Below are 21,279 nucleotides of genomic sequence, written 5' to 3' on the forward strand. Positions count from 1 at the left end.
TTTGGCAGAAGAAAGCTATAACCAAGCAGCAGTAATCCTTTGAAAGTCCTACTTACCTAAAGCTTTGTTAGACCTGGAGGATTTACATCAACAAACCAACCCTAATCACAGAACTGTAGTTCTGCTTGCAGTAATGCACTTGCTGCCTCTGTCAGTACTTCAGGAAGTGGATCAGAAAAAAAACAAATCCAAAATGTCACTGCTTAAACAGTATTCTGGTGGTAATTTTTTTTAAGCAAGTTCACAAAGGCAGAAAATAAGTATTAGTGATGTAGTTTTATAACAACGTTCCTCCTATAGATGGGGAAGGCTAGAGCCAACTGTTTACTGCTCTCATTTTGTCAGTTTCAGTGCTTAATGTTGAAGAGTACAATTTATTACCAGGACAGAAATCAAGCACCTGTGAAACGGACTCTGCTGCCTTCCTTTTCATATGTGGAAGAGACACCAAGATGTCAAACAAGAAAAAAGGTCCTTGAAATTCTGGGTGAAGAACAGGATTTGAATTTCTGTCTGGTTTTAAGGAGCATCACATCTCTACTGTTCAGGTACAGAGCACAGCTCCCTCCAAAGACCCTAAAAACTGCAGGTTGTGCAGCAGTAGCACCAGACTGCTGACTGCCACTTCCAGTACCAAAACACCAGCCTGACTCAGGCTAAAATTTCATGTAACATTTTACTTTATACTGTAATAGATGCTTTGGATTCCAGATCCCCTGTGTTAGATAATTTAAAATAAGACAGTTATGCCTTTTGTGTGCCTTCTTTTTCCCCTTTACGGTGAGCAATTATACGAAGTGAAGAAGGTGGTGGATTTTTTTTAAAACACTTAAATCTGGTTGACGAAATAATAAGCCACTTTTGAAAGTGTGAAACTGACAGAGAAGTAATGTCTGAAAACATATTCATCGAAGGGAAAATGTCATCCTAAATCCACACTAATGCTACTATTTCTAACATGTTAGAGATCAGTCCACCTAATGCTGCTAGTTAACCAGTGAGAATTATAATTTACTTTAATTACACCATAATTAATTATTTTTACGGAGTTCTTAAGCCAAGAACCAAGCTCTATTACTTAACTGCTTATGTAGCACAGGGCCAAGATGAAGCCTCGGGTATGTGAGACTTGGCTCTAAACCACTAATGATCTCAGGAAATTAAGCATTTCTTCAATTCCTTAATTGAAGCCTGAAGCAGAGGGGAATGTGTGACTGACTAGAAGGCTTCCTGGCACTCCACTGTGAGGAAATAACAGTTTTCTTTAAGAAACATTTCTTTATCTAGTAGAAGAAATGCTTGAATCAAGGACAAGCATCTCCCACACACCATGGCAGCCATGTGTGCCTGCTTGCCATAACAGTGGCTCCTAAGCACTGACAGTCTGGGAAAACATGCATCAAAGTAAATTTACTTGCAGACTGCCTGGCAAATCTCTATCTTCTGTTTTGTGAGGAATTTTAGCTCATTTTTTTCTCCTTCCTCAAGGAGAAACAAGAACTCCTTATCACTTGTAAACATGTTTGTACCTCCAACCAAAATACAAGCTGGAGAAGAAGCTCTTACGAGGAAAAAACAGATTCCATTCTAATCAGTTAAAGTTCTGCCACTTAGAAATACCAGAAGTACTATCAGTCACCTCCATCTTAAGTAACTGTAGAGCAGTCCCCCTGAGCCAGCCTTCATTTCCACAATTAATGATCACAGAATACTTTTGTGTAGAGAAAGAAGTCGACTGAAAAAATCAGTTATTCACAAAGCAGCTGCAGAATTCATTGTTTTTTTGTTTTTTTTTTTAATAAAGGCTAATTAAGCAATTAATGCTCTAATACAATTAGGCATTGGTTTCTAAATCTTTCTACAGAGCCCAGTTTCTTAAGCCTCCGCAGCTGTTATTTTGATAGCTTGGGGGAATGTTTATTCTGATCCGGTCTGAGATGGCCACCTCAGAAAAGGAATGCAAAGAGGTTGCAAGAACAAACCCTCTACAGCTGCAGGCTTTTAATCAAAGTATATAAAATTTTAGTCTAGAAAAATAAGTATGGATTGTATACAGTTACTGTGCTTGGAGAGTGAAGAGGACAGTGCATCACTCAGATGGCACAGGAGGACTGAAAAGGGCAGATAAAAGGATTTCTTCAACCTGCTGGCATTTTGTTTTTCTCCTTTCTCATACTTTTAGCCTAACCAGGTGCAAAAAGTATCATTAGGGAGGAAATCTAGTTGCTGGCAAGGGACTGGTGAATGGGCGGCTGGAAGCAGCGCACGTGTTCCACGGGTGTGCTCTCTCCATCTCCAGACTTCAGATACTTGTCCAAAATAGCAATTATTTCATCATTCAAAATCTGGAACTTGCGAATTCTTTCAACCATTTTCTTCAAAGGCTGCAAAATGCAAAAAAACCCAACAATTAGCTCTGGAGATGAAAAGCACCAAATGCTGTGACGTCACTTCGTTACAAACGTTTCCCCATTACTGGTAATGCAATCAAGAAATCCAAGGTGCATTCTGGTTTCTGACACTGCAGCTTTTTGTACAAAAAGGGCAATTTACAACTGCCTTCAAGTAATCATAATCCAAGTGCAAGCGTAGGAGATGAGCAGCGTTCAGAAAATCCTTACAGCCAAGTAATTACAGCCTTCAGGCTCCAGTATTAGCATCTAATCCTTTGTACTCTCATTTTCAACATTTCATTCCAAAAAGCGATCAGTACATCTGCAAAGCACCTGAATACAAACAGCTCTGATTTTTTTGTTCGTTCTGGAAAGAACAAATATTTTCAACATACCACATTCTTTATAACCTCATCTTTGCCATCATGCTTTTGGACTTTCAGCAGGTGGTAGCAGAAATCCAACACGTCAAAGCGACGCTGCTGTCCCAAGAGCACAATGATCATGCAGCCAGCCCAGTGCAGGCCATCTCCAAAGCACTGCCTGAAATAGAAACCAGAACACAAAGAGCCTTCAAACACAGCTACAGGAAACGTTTAGGAATCAGCCATTATAATAAAACACATATTAAATAACTCCAGAATATGACAAACATGAATCTAAAAAATACTGTGAAGTCTAGTAGATCAATTTTGCTTTCCAGGTTCCACAAGTGATGCAAATGAATGCTTAACACACACACACACAAAAAGGAAGCCTCCACCTTCTGCTTTCCTACAACTTACAGTTAGTTACTTCAAGGACATTTACCCCCTCCCCCACTTCGGCTCTAGCAGCATTCATTTCATTTTCAAAGAAAACAAAGGGGGAATTCAGCACTGTCACTCTGCTTTGGGCTGCAGACAGGAAGGGAAGCAAAGGTCATTTCCCCCATAGCTGGTCAGTGAGAAGCACTCGACAGCAGCAGTTTTTCAAAATATGGATATGCACAAATTACCAAACCCAAGAACCGTATTAACGTGTTAACTTCCAAATGCTCATCCTTGCAGAGAGCAGTCAGATGAGAAAGTACTGGCTAGGGACGCTTGCACACGTCCAGCTATTTTATTTGCATTCAGCTTCTGTAATGGTAAGGCTACCATTGAACAACGTGTGCTAGGGCCTGCTTGTCATGGGATCATTCATTCTACTCTGCCAGCACTTAAAATAGAGGGTCATTTTCTTTAAAGATACAATCATCTCTGTGTTCACGCGTTACGAGCCCCTGCCGGCGATCGCATCGCTTCCCTTGGCTTTGCAGTAAGCAGACACACAAACAAACCCCTCTATTTGGTGCAGAAGGAACAAAGGAAGGGCTGTTGGCACAGGTGCTGCCCATACGTACTCCACAGTGAACTCGTGCGTTCCCACGGGGATGCAGTAGACGAACTGCATCGCGCTCCAGAGGCGGTGGAATTCTACACACTCGTCCACGTGCATCACACCATTGCTGGGTAGGGGCCCACGCCAGATGGGATCGTCCAGGAAGGATCGGATCCTCGTCAAGATAACCTCAAACATGGACAGGCCGCAGCAGAGGCGTTCCTTGGTCAGCAAGTCGCCTTCCCTTGCGATTGCTATTTGCTGAGAATGGAAAGTGCAAAATCCCAGTCACACAAAGCACTCAGTTTACAGGCCTTCTTCCACACTGACTTACTTCACACTGAATTACTGAACGAACTGGGGCTCTTTAGTCTAAGGAAGAGGAGGCTGAGGGGAGACCTTATTGCTCTCTCCCAGTATCAGAAAGGTGCTTACAGTGAGAGCGGGGTTGGTCTCCTCTCACTGGTGACAGGTGACAGGACAAGAGGAAATTGCCTCAAGTTGCACCAGGGTAAGTTTAGGCTGGATATCAGGAAACACTTCTGTACAGAAAGGATTGTGAAGCACTGGAATAGGCTCCCCAGGGAGGTGGGTGAGTCACCATCCCTGGATGCGTTTAAAATCTGTTTGGATGTGGTGCTCAGGGACATGATTTAGTGGAGGGTTGTTGGAGTCAGGGTAGTATGGTGAGGTTGTGGTTGAACTCGATGATGATCTTTGAGGTCTTTTCCAACCTGCACAATTCTATAATTCTATAATTTCTAGAAAAGTACCATCCTGAGCTAATAGCACAGCACTGTTCACATAACTGCTCCAGTTCCCACACTGCGCTCTCCTCTGGAGCACACTGATTGGAAAACATTTAATAGGAGCTTTAAAAAAAATAACAACCATAATTCAGTTTCATTTGGTTTATTCTAGAAGTTCCTCTTGTCCTTGAAGTGAAGTCAGAGTTCAGTTCAGTGAAAAAGCACTCAGAAAAATCTAAGGGCCTTTCCTGTCCTAAGGAAGTTTTAAGGGGTTTTGCTTGCATGGACGGATGCAGAAAACCAGAAGAGTGCTCAGTGGCCTGCTGCTAGTATGGGCTGTAGCAGCTGCAGCTGCTAGATGAGAAAGCTCCAAAGACAGTAGAAATGGACTCAGATAAAACCAAAAACTGGCAATACCAAGTCAGTGCTTGTCCCACTTACACCATCACACTGCTCTCTTCTGCAGCACAGCAGCACCCACCACCGTGCATTACAATAGAACAGACTAAAGGCTTTGCTTTAGAGCACTCTGCTCTACACAGTTCACATCTCAATGGCTTGTAACCACTATAGTTCACAGAGTATTACTGTGCCCCCACAGTGACAGAAAAACAGTGCTGAAGCTACAAAGGCAGTGGAAAAAGAATGTCCTCCTTGGTCATCAGTTTGCCTGGAGAACTCAACTCAAACGACCACTCACTTCTAGTGGTTTTCTAATTTACTGGCTGAAAGAGGAAGAAACTGTTTTAAGAAAATTACATACATTAAAATGGATCACAGTGAGTGGAATTTGCATTAGCAGCTCACAGCCTGGCCTGTACGCTGAGCATGTATTACGTAGCAATGTACATGAATAATACAATGTTCCTCCAAACCTGTCACCCCCACCCATCTCAAATATTTTAAACTTCTGGGTTACAGAGCTTTACCAAATCCACAGATCTAATACAATTCCTGTTATGTGAGCAAGCTGGGTGTGCGGGTTGAATTCCTGACACAGCTATCTGCGCTGTGTCAAAGAACAGGCTTCTGAGTGCCCAAAAATGTCCTGAATTGCCTCAGACAGAAATGAGAGCAAGATTACCTGTGGTGTTCCCAGTCTTTCAATGAGAGGGACCAAGTGTAACGGAGCATATTTTGATTCAAGTCTCTTCATTTTAGCATCAAGCCTTTCACCCTCTGAAAGAAAAATAAAAGGAGCATTGATTCATCTGATTCATTTGATTGATATCTGGCAATTTATTCAGTGCAACAGAAAGCTGAGTATGTTTTTATTTTTATAGGCCATTTCAATTCTAAACAGTTGGTTAATCATCAGTGTGGTTTTAGAAAAAAATACATATTTAAATTGTAGATTGGTACATCCAAACAAAAAAACGCCAAGTATTTATAGTGGAATACATTTAATGCATTACTAGATTCAAGACAGAAAGTAAGGCTCTGTTATGCTACTGCTGCTAACATATTTGACTCCCACTTGTACTAACCAACTAAATTGCCTGACTGTAGAAGGTGGGTTATAGTGAGGGTGGAATTCAGTGTATAGTAAGGCTTAAAAAAAGCACTTGGCAGCCCCTTGTCACTGGCAAGTAGGAAATATTCTCTGGCAAGTGGGAAATACTGCTTACAATGGTCTAACAAACGGTTTGCTTTATGTACAGAGATGCAAGAATCTGAAAATATTCTCAAAGATTTTTAGCTGATGAGATTTCTCTGAGCAGAACAGATCAGCTGCTCTGACAGTGAGAAACAGAGGAAATGAGACAGAAGAGCAGCCTGGAAAGAAGCAGAAGAGCAAGGGGAAAAAAGCTCACTTCCTAACAGTGATGGATAACAAAAGGGGATACTCAAGAAAGCAATCCTACAAACACTCAGTGTGCATCAATGTAATAGAAAAAAAAAGTAGAAAACAAACGTATGAAAAGGCTACAGGAACTGCCTGCATTTACTTTATCTGCTCCCAGGCTTCTTATACCTCATTGCGATTGACAGCTATGTACATCAGACAACAGTTTCAGAAAAGCCTCTCACCTTACCCACATTGAGGCATTACTGCTGCCCCAAATACCCCACTCATCTCTGTCAGAGTATTCCTCATCTCCCTCTTGTAGATTGCACTGCAACTCGCCACGAATATATTCTTCAGCCAGGCAACTAGGCTTGAATCGGTTACCTCTACCATAAATGTAACAGCAGTGTTGTAAAGGACTGGAAGTGGTCACCAGCAGTGCAGCAGCACGTAAGGAAAGCAGAAAGCATTGCCCAAACGGGGTGTTTTCATTCCGTACCTTTGACATGAACTCTCGGCAGGATGTTTTGGAACGGTGCTGCATGCAACAGGTCACACACTTCCTCTAGGGACTGGAACAAAATGGAAAGGAGGCAGTTAGGAATAAAGAGTCTCCAGACCACACCAGATACAAAAACTGGGCTTCCAAAAGCATGCTGATGCTGGAACAGCAGAGGGCAGCCAGCCTCTGCTGTCAAAGCTGCACACATAACTGCTCTGGTGCTTTCTGCACAGAAATTCTTCCTAAGACTATATGATTTCACCAGGTTACCTTGGATTGACAAAGCAATCAGCAGCTCTCCTCCCACTCTGAGCTGGCTGTTCTTAAAGGACAGGATATTTATTAAAAAGACTAATTCAGGATGAGTAATTTCAGTGTGAAAGTGGCAGACGGATCCTGAGCAGACAAACAGAACTGTGATGGATGACGCACAGCTCAGCTATTTTTACCAGCACTGCTCCCACAACACATTATCACGTTGGGCACGTCTCTCAATAAGGCAGGCTGAGACACCTCCCAGGAGCTGCTTTACTTCTTCAGGGATGTGGGGAAGGAAGAGAGATGCCTCCTGCTTTTTGGTTGCTATACGTGCAGAGATGACCAGCGGATGACACACAGCTTTGCTGTATATCTGTCTTTCTTGGAGCACATGTTCTGCCTATTTGCAGTCCTCGGTGCTAGTATTAGATGTTCAGCAGTCACAGCCCTACCAAGGCCAGGGTACTATGGCTATGTGCCTTTCCTAGCTCTAATCCTCGATGTCAACAACACAAAAATGGACATGCTATGCAGTAAAGATTAACAAGATCCAGCCACTAGCAGAGATGCACCAAAGACCCTAAATTTTGCACTAGTTATGGTAGATGACCACAGTGGAAAAACACTGGAATACAGATAGGACATCAGGGCACCATTGAGAGCAAAACCAAGAGAAGGGGCAGCAAGCAGGGGTGTGTTTCTAGAAAGTGCCTTCAAAGTCATGTCCCACTGAATGTGACTCCAGCACTGGCATCACTTCAGTGCACCCTCAGCCAATTCCCCCAGGCAGCAGCAGGGCCTTCACCTCTCTGGCCTCTCACCTCGTGCCCTGTTAACCTGAAGCCCACTCCAGGAATCCAGTTTCTCTCCGCTGTGACAGTTACCCCATCACAAGATATGGTTTCACTGCCAGTCACCTGGCCCTCCCATCACCCACCCATCATCCGTAGGGAGGAATGCTCTAACATTACACTGGTCTCCTGAGAACAGTGTGCCTTCATTATCTCAGCTAACATTAACAGTTTTAAACACCTGAGAAAAGGACTCTTACATGAGGATTTATGCTTGTGCACAGCAGGCCCCCAGCCAGCTTACTGAGTGAGCTAATGTCGGGCTGGTTGGCAGTCAGCAAAGATCTCTCCTTGATGGACAGCCCAGCCTCAGCACCTATATACACAGGTGGGGAATCTCTCCCCACCTAGAATGGGCAACACAGGTAAAGAAAGGGAAAACACCACTCTTGTTGCTTTCATTGCTCATAAGCAATGTCCATCTTTCCCTCTGTGAGCACCCAAAAGCATCAAGACCGAGAGATCAGCATAGGAAATTGTTTCTACCTATCTGTCCATCCACAACAGCAATCCTGCAGATTTCAACCTTGTTATTTGTGCCATTAGTAACACAAATTTGAGAGTACATTTGGAGACACAGCAGGGTTTTAAACCAGCACAGCAGGTACCTACCAGGCTCTGCTCAATAAGCAGGCAAAACAGGACAGCATTTCCCACTTCCCGCAAATTCTGGAAACAGACAGTCTTCAGCTCTGCGTATTCAACTATGTCCTTCAGCTGATGATGGAAAAACTCCAAGATACCTGAAATCAACAGAAAAGCAAACAAATGAAAGGAAAAACAATAATCAAAACTCAGGAGCCAGAAAGAAATCTAGCGATGATCACACCAGTACAGCTCTCCATGTATCAGCACGTGAGGTTGTTTTTAATTTATGGACATGCCTCCTAGATGAAACTGAAAGGAGCAGTATTTAAACATATTAACAATCAGAGGTTAATGTTAAGCCAGTGATGTGTTGATCATTTCAACTGCATAAATCATGCAGAATGGAGTGCCTACATTCTGCTGGATGGAGCTGCTAAAGTAGGAGGTAAGAGAATGATTTCCAGACGCAGAAAGACAGAGCAGGGCTCGTCTGCTATTAGTCCTGTTCCATCCTCTTATTCTTGATTCTATTTCTGTCCCCCAGCCTGCTGCACCACCCAACATGTTCAGTTCACAGCTCTTCTTCCCACAGATGACAGAGCCAGCAAGGAGCAGAGCACTGAAGGGAGCACAGGTGATGTCAAAATAGAGCTGCAAGCACCACAGCCACGATCCATAATCTCTCAAGACAAATACAAAAAAGCCAAGTCAAGCTCTGCTGACAAGGATGCACTACATCCTGGCTGACAAGCACAGTCAGATTGGTTCATCTATCAGGTTTTCAAAAAACTGCTGAAAAACAGCTAAACTGTCATTTTTAAAGCCACACAACTTAAAGAATCATCTCAAACCTCTCCAGTAAGGCTTAATGTATTGATGGACTCCGAGCTCCTTCCCCCACTCCAGAGAAAGGCTGCGCCTTCTCCTGGTTTACAAGCAATTTCAGGAAGCCCCTGGGTTCAGGTGGCTCCTGCAGGTCAACAGCACCGAGGCTGAAGAGATACGCAGGGTGGGTGAGGAAGAGTAGAAAACTGCAGTAGGACAGACAGCTTCCAGGCTCTTTATAACATATTTCCATCAGCATTTTTCCATCTGTTTGCATAAATCTGGCCTTTTCAACCTCAAGAATAGTGATAGAAGAAAATACATAATGCAAAGCTTTTGGATTGTATGCTAGATAAAGCAGTTTCCATTACACTCAATGAGGAACACAGAGAGCCTCTGGCACCTTCCCACGTGCTGCTTGGATGCGGATGGAGAACCCTTCCTATATAGAGGATGAGCCTTCCATATTCACCCAGCAAGGCGACAGCCCAGAGGGAGCACATAACACAAAATATACGCTGGAGCGTATTCATGCCAAGGAAATCCCTCAATTTCAGAAGAGCTTAAGTATTTACAGAGGAGGAAAAAAAGAGTATGGCTAACCCACGCGTTTCTACAGAACGTCTCACGCCATTAAATTTAGCAACAGAGAACATCGGTAAAGTGAACAGTAAGGGGAGCCAGAACTGCCTGTGCTACATCTCAAAGATCTGTTTGTCAACAGAAAATGCGCAGTAAAGGAGTGTTCCTCCGTGCATTCAGTGAAGAGAGGTTTCAGACCCAACTTGAGTAACTTAATGACTGAATAGGAAAACAAAACAGACACCCTAACGGAGGTCATCAGTTGTCATGAATGCTTGCTGACTTTGATGGATTCAAAGAAGAAATTGAAATGTAGCTGAAGGGAATGTTATTGATGTTACATAGACAGCTCTGCAGTGAAATCCTGAGAATAACTGATGTCACCTACAGCAAATGTAAAAAAGGAGGGCGACAGCACACAGCGAAACCAAGAGCAGCACAAAGAACAGTGACCAGCAGCAAGGAAAACTATTACCTAAACCCATAGTGAAAGTGCAACAGAAACCAAATGAAGGCTGTAAGTCCACCCAAAAGCAGCAGGAGCCAGAGAAGCAGGAGGTTCACATCATGAACACCAAGTAACTACAGACCAGTCAGTCCCACCTCTGTGCATGGCAAGATCATGGAGCAGATCCTCCTGAACGCCCAACTGAGACACACAGAAAATAAGGATGAGGTGATTGGTGCTAACCAACGTGGCTTCAGCAAGGGCAAGTCACGCCTGACAAATCTGGTAGCCTTCTATGATGGAGTTACGGCATCGGTAGATAAGGAAGAGCAAGTGACGTCACCTACCCCTACTTCTGCAAAGTGTCTGACACTGTCCTGAATGACATCCTGATTGACAAGTTGGAGAAAAATGGATTTGATGGATGGAGCATTTGCTGGATAAGGAATTGGCTGGCTGGTCACGCTCAGAGAGTTGCAGTCAATGGCTCAATGTCCAAGTAGAGGCCATTGATGAGTGGCGTTCCTCAGGGATCGGTGTCATTTAACATCTTTGTAGGCAACACGGACAGTGAGACTGAGTGCACCCTCAGCAAGTTTGCAGATGACACCAAGCAGAGTGGTGCAGCTGACACGCTAGGGGAAAAGGATGCTATCCAGAGGGGCCTCGACAAGCCTGAGAGGTGAGGGTGGTGTGACACTGAACAAGTTGCCCAGCAAGGTAATGAATGCCCCTGGACCTCCTGCCCCCTGGCCTGCATTCAAGGCCAGGCTGGATGGAGCTTTGAGCAACCTGGTCTAGAGGGAGCTGTCCCTGCCTATAGCACAGGACTTGAAGTAGATGATCTTAAAGGTCCCTTCTAACCCAAACCATTCTATGATTCATTCTATGAAAATTACATGTTGTCTTCTACAACTGCTCCAAGTTACCGAGTTCCTTTCAAAGTCCTTAGCAAAGACTTCTTTCTTCCCTGAGAGCTCCCATGGCCATATGCAGATACACAAACGCACACACCCACACACAGGCACTCATGAACAAAATGGTGTCATTATTTTGAGAACCTGACACTCCGTATTTATTACGCAGCTGTTCCAAAAGCCGTATCAACTACCTCCCTTACATGCAGAGCTTGACTTAGGGGCGAAGCAGAGGAAAGTTCACAGAAGTACACAGGCAATTTCTGACGGAACAGAAATGATGCTGGAAGTGCAATCTGTTCCACAGTGGAGACCTGGGGCAGCAGAATATTATCAAGTTTCCATTAATATTTAAACGATGGCGCTCCTGGTTACATCTACTTGTAGTGTACAGCACACAGAAGGGCACTCCTATGGGACTCCATGCGCATAATGAAGCCCTGCAGAAAGACCAACTGTCTTAGTTTCATTTAATTGCATGCAGCCTCCATCCTTCTAACTCTGTGGGTGTGAGCTGTAGGCAACTGAGTTAACATACATCTTGTATTTCGCAAATTAATCCGTTTGCTCCTTCTTTCCAAGAAAGCAACTTTAACTAAACCTCCCTATTCCTGCAGATGGGATGATGCTGGGCGCAGTAATAATTGGTCGTATAATCCCAGTTTCTGATTTACACAGATAGCAGCCTTGCTTCTGCTGAGATCAAACATCTAGTACAGCACAGGAGATTAGTAAAGGATTAGGCTCCATCTCAACTGTGCTCAAACAGCAGATGCCAAGTTTCAGCTGTGCAGGCTGTACACTAATTAATTTAGGAAGTCAGACCAAATCGACACATGGTCAGATTTCTTCACTTTGACCTTCTCTCATTTTCTATAAAACAATTTCAGTTCACACCTAGAGACTCAAATCAAGCATGTTCCAGAGCTTGTAACAAGCCTGGTACCTCAAAGATTAGCTATTGGCTATTAATTATAGACCTAAGGTGCTGACTAACAACAAACCTGATCTTGAAAATAACTCTGGATCTACCCACGATATGGCTTATTTTCTGCACAGTGCTGACTTAACAACTCTGAGCTGAAGTCTACTAATCTGCAGCATCAAAATTGTTCCCAAGAAACCGGGTGATGTAATGAACTTTATGCTCATTCCCCTACAGACCTTCAAGTGCTGTCTATGATTATTTCTTTAGTTCAGTAGAGACATCGTTAATTAGCTTTGCATCTCAGCAGTCACACCATTCCTTTAAAAGAAAAAGGAATTCTGACCACAAAGCCTGTGCACTGCTTATTTTGCTAGAAATAAATATCCTATTGGTCTTCGTATCTATTGTGTTACTCACTGTCCTTTCAAAATCATCTAGGATTTTGTTTTATGTAAATATAACGTACACTTCTGTAGTGTTTTGTCAACAGAGAACCAGGATTACCTTTTTTTCCTCATTAAGTATGGACCCGTGAAGGGCATTTCCCTCACCACCGCCTCTTGAAGTCTTTCAGTGTCATTTCTCAGCTTTCTTTCTGCTTCCAAATCAGACAGAAGGAAATACAGTATGGAAAGCTTCTGAAAGTTTGGCTTTGCTGAATTATCTGATATTGGAGCTCAGAAAATGGCCTCCCCTGTGTTTTTCTGCAAGTCCTTCAACAGCACTCCTATCTTTTCCTGCTGTGCATCTCCCCATGTCCCAACATTCTTTTCCGATGGACAAGTTTCAGAAAAATCTATGAATAAATTTCCTCCATGTTCTCCCCCAGGAGAATTCAAGACATGGCCCCCCAGCAAAATTAACCTACCCTTCCACTGATCCAAGTTCAGTCAAAATACCAGGAATACCTGGAAGCATCTGCAGCCTCTCTGCTATGCCCCAAGCTATCCTTCCCTTTCACTACTACTGCTCTCTTCCAGCCAAGGCTCCCTCCAGTCCTCATTAGATACTCCACAAGATGTACAGGGGTACAGGGGGAGGCAGTTACCTGCTGGGTTGCTATGTTGAGCAGAAAGGAGCAGCCAGCAGCACAACTGGTCAAAGGAGAGACGGCAGCACAGCTGGCAGCCACCTGGAGCCACAGAGCTCTGGGCTTCTCCCACATAGAGGGCAAACACGTGATCACAAGAGGCCACAGCCTTTTGCATGTTGTAATGCACAGTTTGCCTCACAGAAGGCCTCTAAGCCTCATCAAACAGCAGAACTGAGGAACTATTTTCCTTACCACAACCAATGGCATTCCAGAGTGGCCAGGACATGAAATACTTGTTTATGAAAAGAAGGAAAGCTGTATTTAAATTCTAGGAAAACACCAGAAGAAAAATTTTACTTCCAAGATCAAAAGTCAAGTTCAGACTTTTACAAACTATTATTCCTTTCAAGAGCTTCAGAGACATTAACAGGTCCCTTCAAGAACCCTTACACTTAATGTATTTTTAGACAAATTTTTTTATGACTACAAGATGAGCCAGTTCCCCACTGCTGTAAGATTGTTTCTATGGAAACAAATCCATTGGTGAGCAGGAGTCCTGAACAATTCTAATGCCACTGCCTGTACTCTGCTCCTTTTAGCAAGAATAAACCTCTTCAGAAATCCACAGGTCCAGAGGGCTGATCACGTAGAGCTCCCAGAACTGCAATCAGTGGAGTTCAAATAAAGCTCTCCATCAAAGTTTGGAGCACATGAAATAGCTGGAGCCTTACTGAGCAAACTTAAATTGCTTTGCTCATGGAGAATGGACTCAGGAAGTTAATTCTAAATTGATGAACTAATGTTACATCGAGGCAGACGAGAGTCTGTGTACCTAATCCATAAATTGGAGTCATAGCTTTGGTCTTTATGTGTAGGCAGCGGTAGGTACAAAGAAGTGATTAAATGAGTTAGGGATGAAAAGCAGCATACAAACATGTTCTGTAAGATGCAAACTTACTACTACAACTACTGAACACTGCTTCTGCAGCAGGCTGCCAGAGGCAGAGAAGGCAAGAGACAGCAGTTGGCATGCACTTGCATGCATTTTCAGTGTGAGCCAAGTGAATAAGGTGAACAAGTGGCAGAAACCGTACAGAGATTTTAGCAGAGAAGAGAGGACAGTTTTTGAATCAAACGTGGGTTGAGCCTTTTCCTTCCATACTATGACAATTCCTCTCAGCATGCCAGACTGCGGCTAAAATCTACAGCAGGTTGCCATCACAGAGAACATTTTCCGTCACCAATCAGACACGCTCCAAGGGCAGGCAGCTCATGATGGAAGGGCTCCAGAGGCAGCAGTGCAATTCTTCAGTTATGCTACAGTCAGATGAAAACCCCCTGAGTTTCCACACACGTTTTTTGTTTAGTAGCTTCAGTAAGAACACACAGAAAAGCTGTGACTGTGCTACAAAGACTGCCTCTGCCGCTTCTTGGAAGAAGTTATCAAGTGTTCTTTGCTAGAAATATTTCAGCACAGAAAAATACCCATCGAGACAAAATCAGCCTGTGCACCAGCCACAGACATGCTTAGGGGACAGAATCAAGTGGGTTTTTTGAGATCCATTCCAATTCGAGTTGCTGTCTTCTACCGTAACATGAAGAACTCTGATATCTCAGGACAGCAGGAATCCAATCATAGCGGATTTCTTTTCAAGTAGTAATTATGAGGTTGAAGTTGTTAGTGTTCTCTAGAAAACCAGAATGTTAAGAAGATTTTAAAAGGTTTAGGTCCTACAGCAAGAGTAGATAATCTCTGTGAATAGTTGCACAAGTAATGTTTTGTCTTTCTTATAGGATAGATTGCCTTTTTATCTCAGGAGAAAGTTTCTGTTTAGGTCCCTAATACTTCTTAAAGTTGAGGATTTCTGGCAGAGAACACAGGCTTCCTAACCTCACCTGCAGCTCACCTCAAGCCTCAGTGATGCAGATTCTGTATCTGAGAATACATGCTATTGTGGCCAGGACTTAATGAGTGGCTAAAATTCTCAGAAAGATTATTTTTAAGCTGCTAAGTACCATGAGTCATCCATTTCTATGCTCCAGGGAGAAAAACAGGAAGGAAACACTTAGTGAGTCCTCGATTTCGTTTAACATTGGTAATGAGTGTCAAGCAAGCTGTGGGAAGCAGAAAAAACAACCTTACTCCATTTGGAGTGGCATTTAATAAACCTGAAGAACTCTGAAATAATAAAGATATGCTCAGAAGGTGGGTGGCACATGGAAAGATTAAAAGATTAATTTGTGTTAATTAGATATGGTGGAGGAGGAATATTTTGAAGGGGGAAGCAGTTTCAAAATTTCAGAGAACAATGTGATAAATACTAATTAGCCAATTATTTCCCCACAGGGGCATGTAACTTTCAAAGACGTTTCTTCTTCTCCAACTGTCATACTTCCTGTTAAGAGGCCGAGGTGCTCCCTGCACAACCTTCTGACACAACTGCTCTGGCAGGACCAGTCTGCCCCTCAGCAGTAACCTTCCTTTTACCTTACATTTCATAAGGGCAAAGCAAGAGGAAATGAAGGCTTTCCTGGAGAGTCAGGATTATCTAAATGAGACATTTTAACAGCACTGGTACAAAGGGCTAACTTGCAGAGGGAAAGCTCAACGTGCTTGAGATAAAGAGCAGAATGAGAAACTATAGCGAGTATCCCAGCTCAAGGTAATCGTGTCATAAAGCTATCTATAGACAGACTGCCATCCTTTCATTTTCCCTAAGGACTGAAGTTGTAAAACACCATCTAATCCTTTATTAAGTATTTTCAGAAAGCTCAGCCCTTAACGATACTTGCTATGAAAAAAATGACTAAGTTCTGTTTAATGGGACAGAGAAGAGAGGGAGAGACAGACAGAGGTACATATAAGCCAGAAGACGGTAATTAGTATCATTTTATTAAGTTTGTAGTAACACCAAACGTGAACTAACCTGGAGAACCATACTCGTGTCTTGGCAACCTACAGATCTTAGGCATCACCTCCATCAGGGTCTTGACGTACTGAAGAATTGTCCCTTGTAACTAAGAGAAAAGAGGCACTTGTTAATGTGTCAGTGTTACTGGAGAAAAACAAAAATTGTGTTCAAGCCACATACAGATTGAATGTGGTCTTGAATTTAGCCCTGTGCCAGCCATCATCTTCAAAAAAGGTCACTCTTTCAAATGAGGACAGCTGCATTTTCCTTCACATGGTATTAGCTGCTTTTTGCTACAGGAAGAATGGCTCGACAGCTAAAGCCAGGAAGGAAAAAAAAAGTACAGGAAATCACCAACTTTTCTTACAGCCAGCCTCGACTGTCCAACCAACTTTTTGATGTTAGTAAACAAGTTCATCAGAATGTTTTCAAAAGCAGCAAAAGAATAACGCTTAGTATGAGACATGTCTGTAACAGCTTCAACTGGCTATTCTAGGCACACCAGTTAAGACACAGCTCCAGTCCATAGTCCTACCTTCCTGCCATAGACACCTATCTCCCAACATCTGAGCATTCAGATCACGCATCCCCCCACCTTGAGGCTTTTCAGCCACCTTTACTAATGCTTACTTGTTCCATGCTGCCTTTAATAAATTGAGGTGATCTGCAAAAAGTAAAAATAATCCCCCTCAAAACAATAAACCAACACTCAGCTCCAAAGCATGAAAATTACGTTTCCATCTTTCCCTGAAGATTATACCATAGAATCATATAGAATCAAAGAATTGTAGATGGCCTGGGTTGAAAAGGACCACAGTGATCATCTGGTTTCAACCCCTGCTATGTGCAGGGTCACCAACCACCAGACCAGGCTGCCCAGAGCCACATCCAGCCTGGCCTTGAATGCCTCCAGGGATGGGGCATCCACAGCCTCCTTGGGCAACCTGTTCCAGTGTGTCACCACCCTCTGAGTGAAAAACTTCCTCCTAATATCCAAACTAAACCTCCCCTGTCTCAGTTTAAAACCATTCCCCCCTGCCCTATCACTATCCACCCTTTAAACAGCCATTCCCCCAGCACTCCTTCAAACAGGCTCCATCTTTTCAGACATTTCAAAAACATACTTAGAACATTGTTGGAATGACAATAAACAATTTGTCAACTGCCTGAAGTGAGCTTAAGAATAGTACAGCTATGCACCTCTTACATTTGGACTAAGTTGGCAGCATGCTCCTTACAGAAACACGAGCTGGAGAGGGAAAAACCACTCCTGTAGCTTAAACTTACTAGCAACACATTATGATTGTATGCAAAGATGTTCCTACAGTAAACAAACAGCCTCTCAACTCCTAGTACCAAAAAAGGTTGTTTCCAGTACTAGTATCCATAGGCTGTATGGGTAACTCCTCCAACATCTGATGGTCTGAGCACTCCTCTGAATAGGCCTGATACTACCCACTTCTAGATAAAGCACTGAGATTAAGCCTTCCTTGTGATTAAGGCTCATCCATCAGTGACATTATTAATCAAAGCCCTGAAGTCACAGAAGGCAGAAAGCACACTCCAGCTGCTTTAAAGCATTCTGAGAGGGTAAATTTATGGTACATTTTTTAGTTTCAACCAACTCAATGGAAACATTTATACTTTTCCAGAGTTTATCTAGGACCCAGCAGCATAGATCTCCACAAATTGAATGAATCCCCAAAGCAGAATTCAAGATTTTCAAAACACTGCTCAGCTTCCCAAGTTATATCTTCTATTGCTTTCACGAGACACCAGGCATTCCCAAATACAGCTTGCATTGAACTTCAGTGGGTGTAACATTTTAATTTAAGCTGAAATCTTAGTTTCCTTAGACATCCTACTTCCATTTTATTTTTCTTAAGATATTTCCTACCAGAAGCTATTCGGAATAGCAAAACAGACAGACAATGGCATACCAGGCTCTTGACGACTTTCAGCAGCTCCTCCATCACCACAGCAATCCCCTGATAGCCAAGAAGCCTACAGATGACTTTAAAGTGAGGGGGGCCAACAAAATTCCTATAGTTGCTGTAGATGCTTGAATATGCCAGATTCAATGCCTGAAATGAGGAAAAACAGATTGCATTAAATGAAAAATCTAAGCTGACTGCATCTTACAAATAATCTCATTTAAACACCACTTTGTAGAGTATTAAAAACAACGTAAATCTTGTATCTCACTCTCTATCCAGAAAGTTAAAATATAAAGCTTCATTTTCGGAAGGCAGGAACTCTCTTGCTAAGCAAGAAAAGCCCATAAGAAGTATTTACAAAAAAGTATTTACTCACCAGACATTTTTCACTTGACATTTATAAAGTCACAAACATTACCTCATGTATTTTTCTGTCTACACAAGTAGAAAAGGATGATGGCTGAACGAATTTGAAGCACAACCTCTATTCCTACGCAGTCCATTTTACGTACAACACATCTTAAAAGAAGTGACTTCAATTTTCAGCTCACAACAGGTGTTGTAAACCTCTGTAAGAGGACCCCCTTACAGAAAACAGCCTTTTGCAGTTACTGCTCTCTCTAGCTAATTAATAAGGATCTCTTCTCTGCAACCCCCTTAGCTGTACACAAGATTAAAGCAAATCCAAGCACCCTCACAAAAATTCTACTGGAGTTTATAAAGAAACACAGGATCAAGTTAGAAGGGACTCTTAAAGGTCACCTAGTCCAACTCCCCTGCAATGAACAGAGACACACCTACAGCTACATCAGGTCACTCAGAGCCCTGACCAGTCTGACCCTGAGTGTCTCCACAGATGGGGCTTCCACCACCTATCTGGGCAACCTGTATCTCATAACTCTTATTGTAAAAAACTTCCTTATATCGAACCTAAATATCCCAGCTTTTGGTTTGAAACCATTTCCTCTTGTCCTATCACCACAGACCCTCCTAAAGAGTCTGTCCTTTTCTTTCTCAAGCCCCCCTTTAGATACTGAAAGGCTGTGCTCAGCTCACCAGGCTGAACAGCCCCAGCTCTCTCAGCCTGTTCTTGGAGGAGAGGTGCTCCATCCTTGGGTCATTTTTGCGGTCCTCTGGACATGCTCCAACAGCTTCATGTCTATCCTGTACCAAGGACTCCACATCAGGACGTGGTACTCCAGGTGAGGCCTCCCCAGCTCAGAGCAGAGAGGCAGGATCACCTCCCTCACCCTGCCAGTCACTCTTCTTCTGATGCAGCCCACAATTTGGTCGGCTTTCTGTGCTGATTTACGTCCAGCTTCCCATCCACCAGTATCCCATGTTTTTCAGCAAGGCTGTGCTCTATCCTTACATTCCACAGCCTGTACTGGTAGTGGAGATCAGGGCCTTGGATACACCAAAGAGTAAGCAGAACTATACAAACGGATGCTGGATTGGGATTTAGAAAATGTTTGCTAAAGCTATGGATCAAAGGGGAGTTGGCCAACTTCACCTGGGGTGCAGCAAAGGACCACAAAGAGAATTAAGGGCTACAGCATCTGTTCTACAAGGAAAGACAGAGCTAGGTTGGTTAGCCTGGAGAGAAGGCGGATCCTGTCCATGTGTAAATGTACCTGGTGGGGTAGTAAGGGAGCTGGGCTCAGCTCAGATGTGCTCAGTGCCAGGACAAGAGGGCACAAACAGGAAACTCCAGTTAAACACGTTATTACTGGAAGAGTGGTCAAACAGGGAGGCTGTGCAGTCTCTGTCCTTGAAGATGTTCAAGGCTGCAGCCCTGAGCAACTCACTAGAGGCGGCCCTGCCATGGCTGATGGCCGACGTGTCTTCTGCCACCCTGTGAAGACAATGCTAACTCCAAACTCCCAGTGACTGGACAGCACGAAGCTGCAGTCCCTCGTGTACAACAAACCTATCTGTGCAGATTTCTGCTCACACTGAGAGGATCTGGGACACTGAAGAGGATGAGAACTGGTAAAATATTAAGCGTGCAGACAAATGTCCCAACATATGAAACATTTTATAGAGTCATCCCAAAAAGGAAAGACTCCTTTTCTTTCTCCTGATGTTCCCAATCAGGTAAATCTACACATTAAACACGTCCAAAGTATTTCAGCCACAGCACAAAGAGAATTTTCCTTCACTGGCTTAAAGCATCCCACTGCCACCAGCTCTCTCGTATGCTGGTTAGAAGGGAGCTCCCTTCATACAGCAGAAATCTGTCACAGAAAGGCAAGCCCTAAAAACATGGTTTCATTATAAATAGCTCACCAATGCATACCAGTAAGTCTGCCAATCTAATAATACACCTTTTTCCAAGTAACCTTTGCAGAGAAGCACCTGACATAATCTACCTGTAAGCACGGGATCGGCAGTAAGCGAAGCAGGACCGAGGATTCAGAAAACCCCATCACACAGCATTGCTGCTTTCCCCCCATGGTTCACTAAACCATAAAACACCGAGGGAAAATGCCACTAACACAGAGGGAGGGGAAGGTAGAAAGAGGGAGCTTACGTTTGTTCAGCTACGCCTTGCTCCCTCCCCTCCTGAAAGTGAACAAAACAACAACAACAAAAAAAAGAGTTGCTGGTTGCTGATGTCATCCAAGAGCTAACATAAATCACTCACAGCACCACCAGTACAGGCACAGGAGCATATAACAGGGATGTGCAGGCAGCGTGCTGCCCAATGTGAAGCAAGCAAGGGAGGGGGGGGAAAGGACATGATTTTTTTCCTCTATGTTCTTTGAAAACCAAGGCAACAGCACCTTTAGACAAGATATGGCCCTGCCTGAATTTAAGTAGAAGAAACAAAGAAACCATGCACCAGCAGTGCCGTGAGGAAAAAGACAGGAGCGAGCAGTGAGAACTCAGTCCCAGGAATCTGAAGGGAAGAGAAAGCAAACTGGCAACAGAGAGCATGAAGCTCCAGTAACTCCTGATGAAAACGATGCAGAACGTTTGGTGCCTGTTCATTCATTTCCTCGGCATCACCACCCGACAGTCCTGGTCTGACATTTCTCCCAGGAGGCAATGGTAAGTACTGACTTCAAAAAACACCAGATGTGCTTTCCAAACATTTACTTGTCCTAATTACGCATCTTATAACAAATGATGTGTTATAATGACAGAAAAAAATAGTATTACTGTTATTTAGTAAAGCACCAAATACTCTACTTAAAAAATG

At 43.3% G+C, this 21,279-nt stretch overlaps 1 protein-coding gene across 1 annotated transcript in view; it reads right to left on the reverse strand.

The window, feature by feature from the left end:
- Positions 1 to 2,219: 2,219 nt before the first annotated feature.
- CYFIP1 (cytoplasmic FMR1 interacting protein 1) overlaps positions 2,220 to 21,279 on the reverse strand; it is a gene marked incomplete at its 3' end in the record, with an annotated part of 52,795 nt that continues 33,735 nt past the window's right edge. Inside the window, exons 24-31 of the mRNA XM_079545387.1 lie at positions 18,078 to 18,221; positions 16,153 to 16,243; positions 8,517 to 8,647; positions 6,793 to 6,865; positions 5,589 to 5,683; positions 3,778 to 4,016; positions 2,789 to 2,936; positions 2,220 to 2,384 (exon numbers count right to left, since the gene is read on the reverse strand). Of these exons, the coding sequence (XP_079401513.1) occupies positions 2,220 to 2,384; positions 2,789 to 2,936; positions 3,778 to 4,016; positions 5,589 to 5,683; positions 6,793 to 6,865; positions 8,517 to 8,647; positions 16,153 to 16,243; positions 18,078 to 18,221 (1,086 nt within the window). The remainder of the gene's footprint in view (positions 2,385 to 2,788; positions 2,937 to 3,777; positions 4,017 to 5,588; positions 5,684 to 6,792; positions 6,866 to 8,516; positions 8,648 to 16,152; positions 16,244 to 18,077; positions 18,222 to 21,279) is intronic.

This window comes from Tetrao urogallus (genome assembly GCF_951394365.1).
Source record: "Tetrao urogallus genome assembly, chromosome: 1".
Classification (NCBI taxonomy): Eukaryota; Metazoa; Chordata; class Aves; order Galliformes; family Phasianidae; genus Tetrao; species Tetrao urogallus.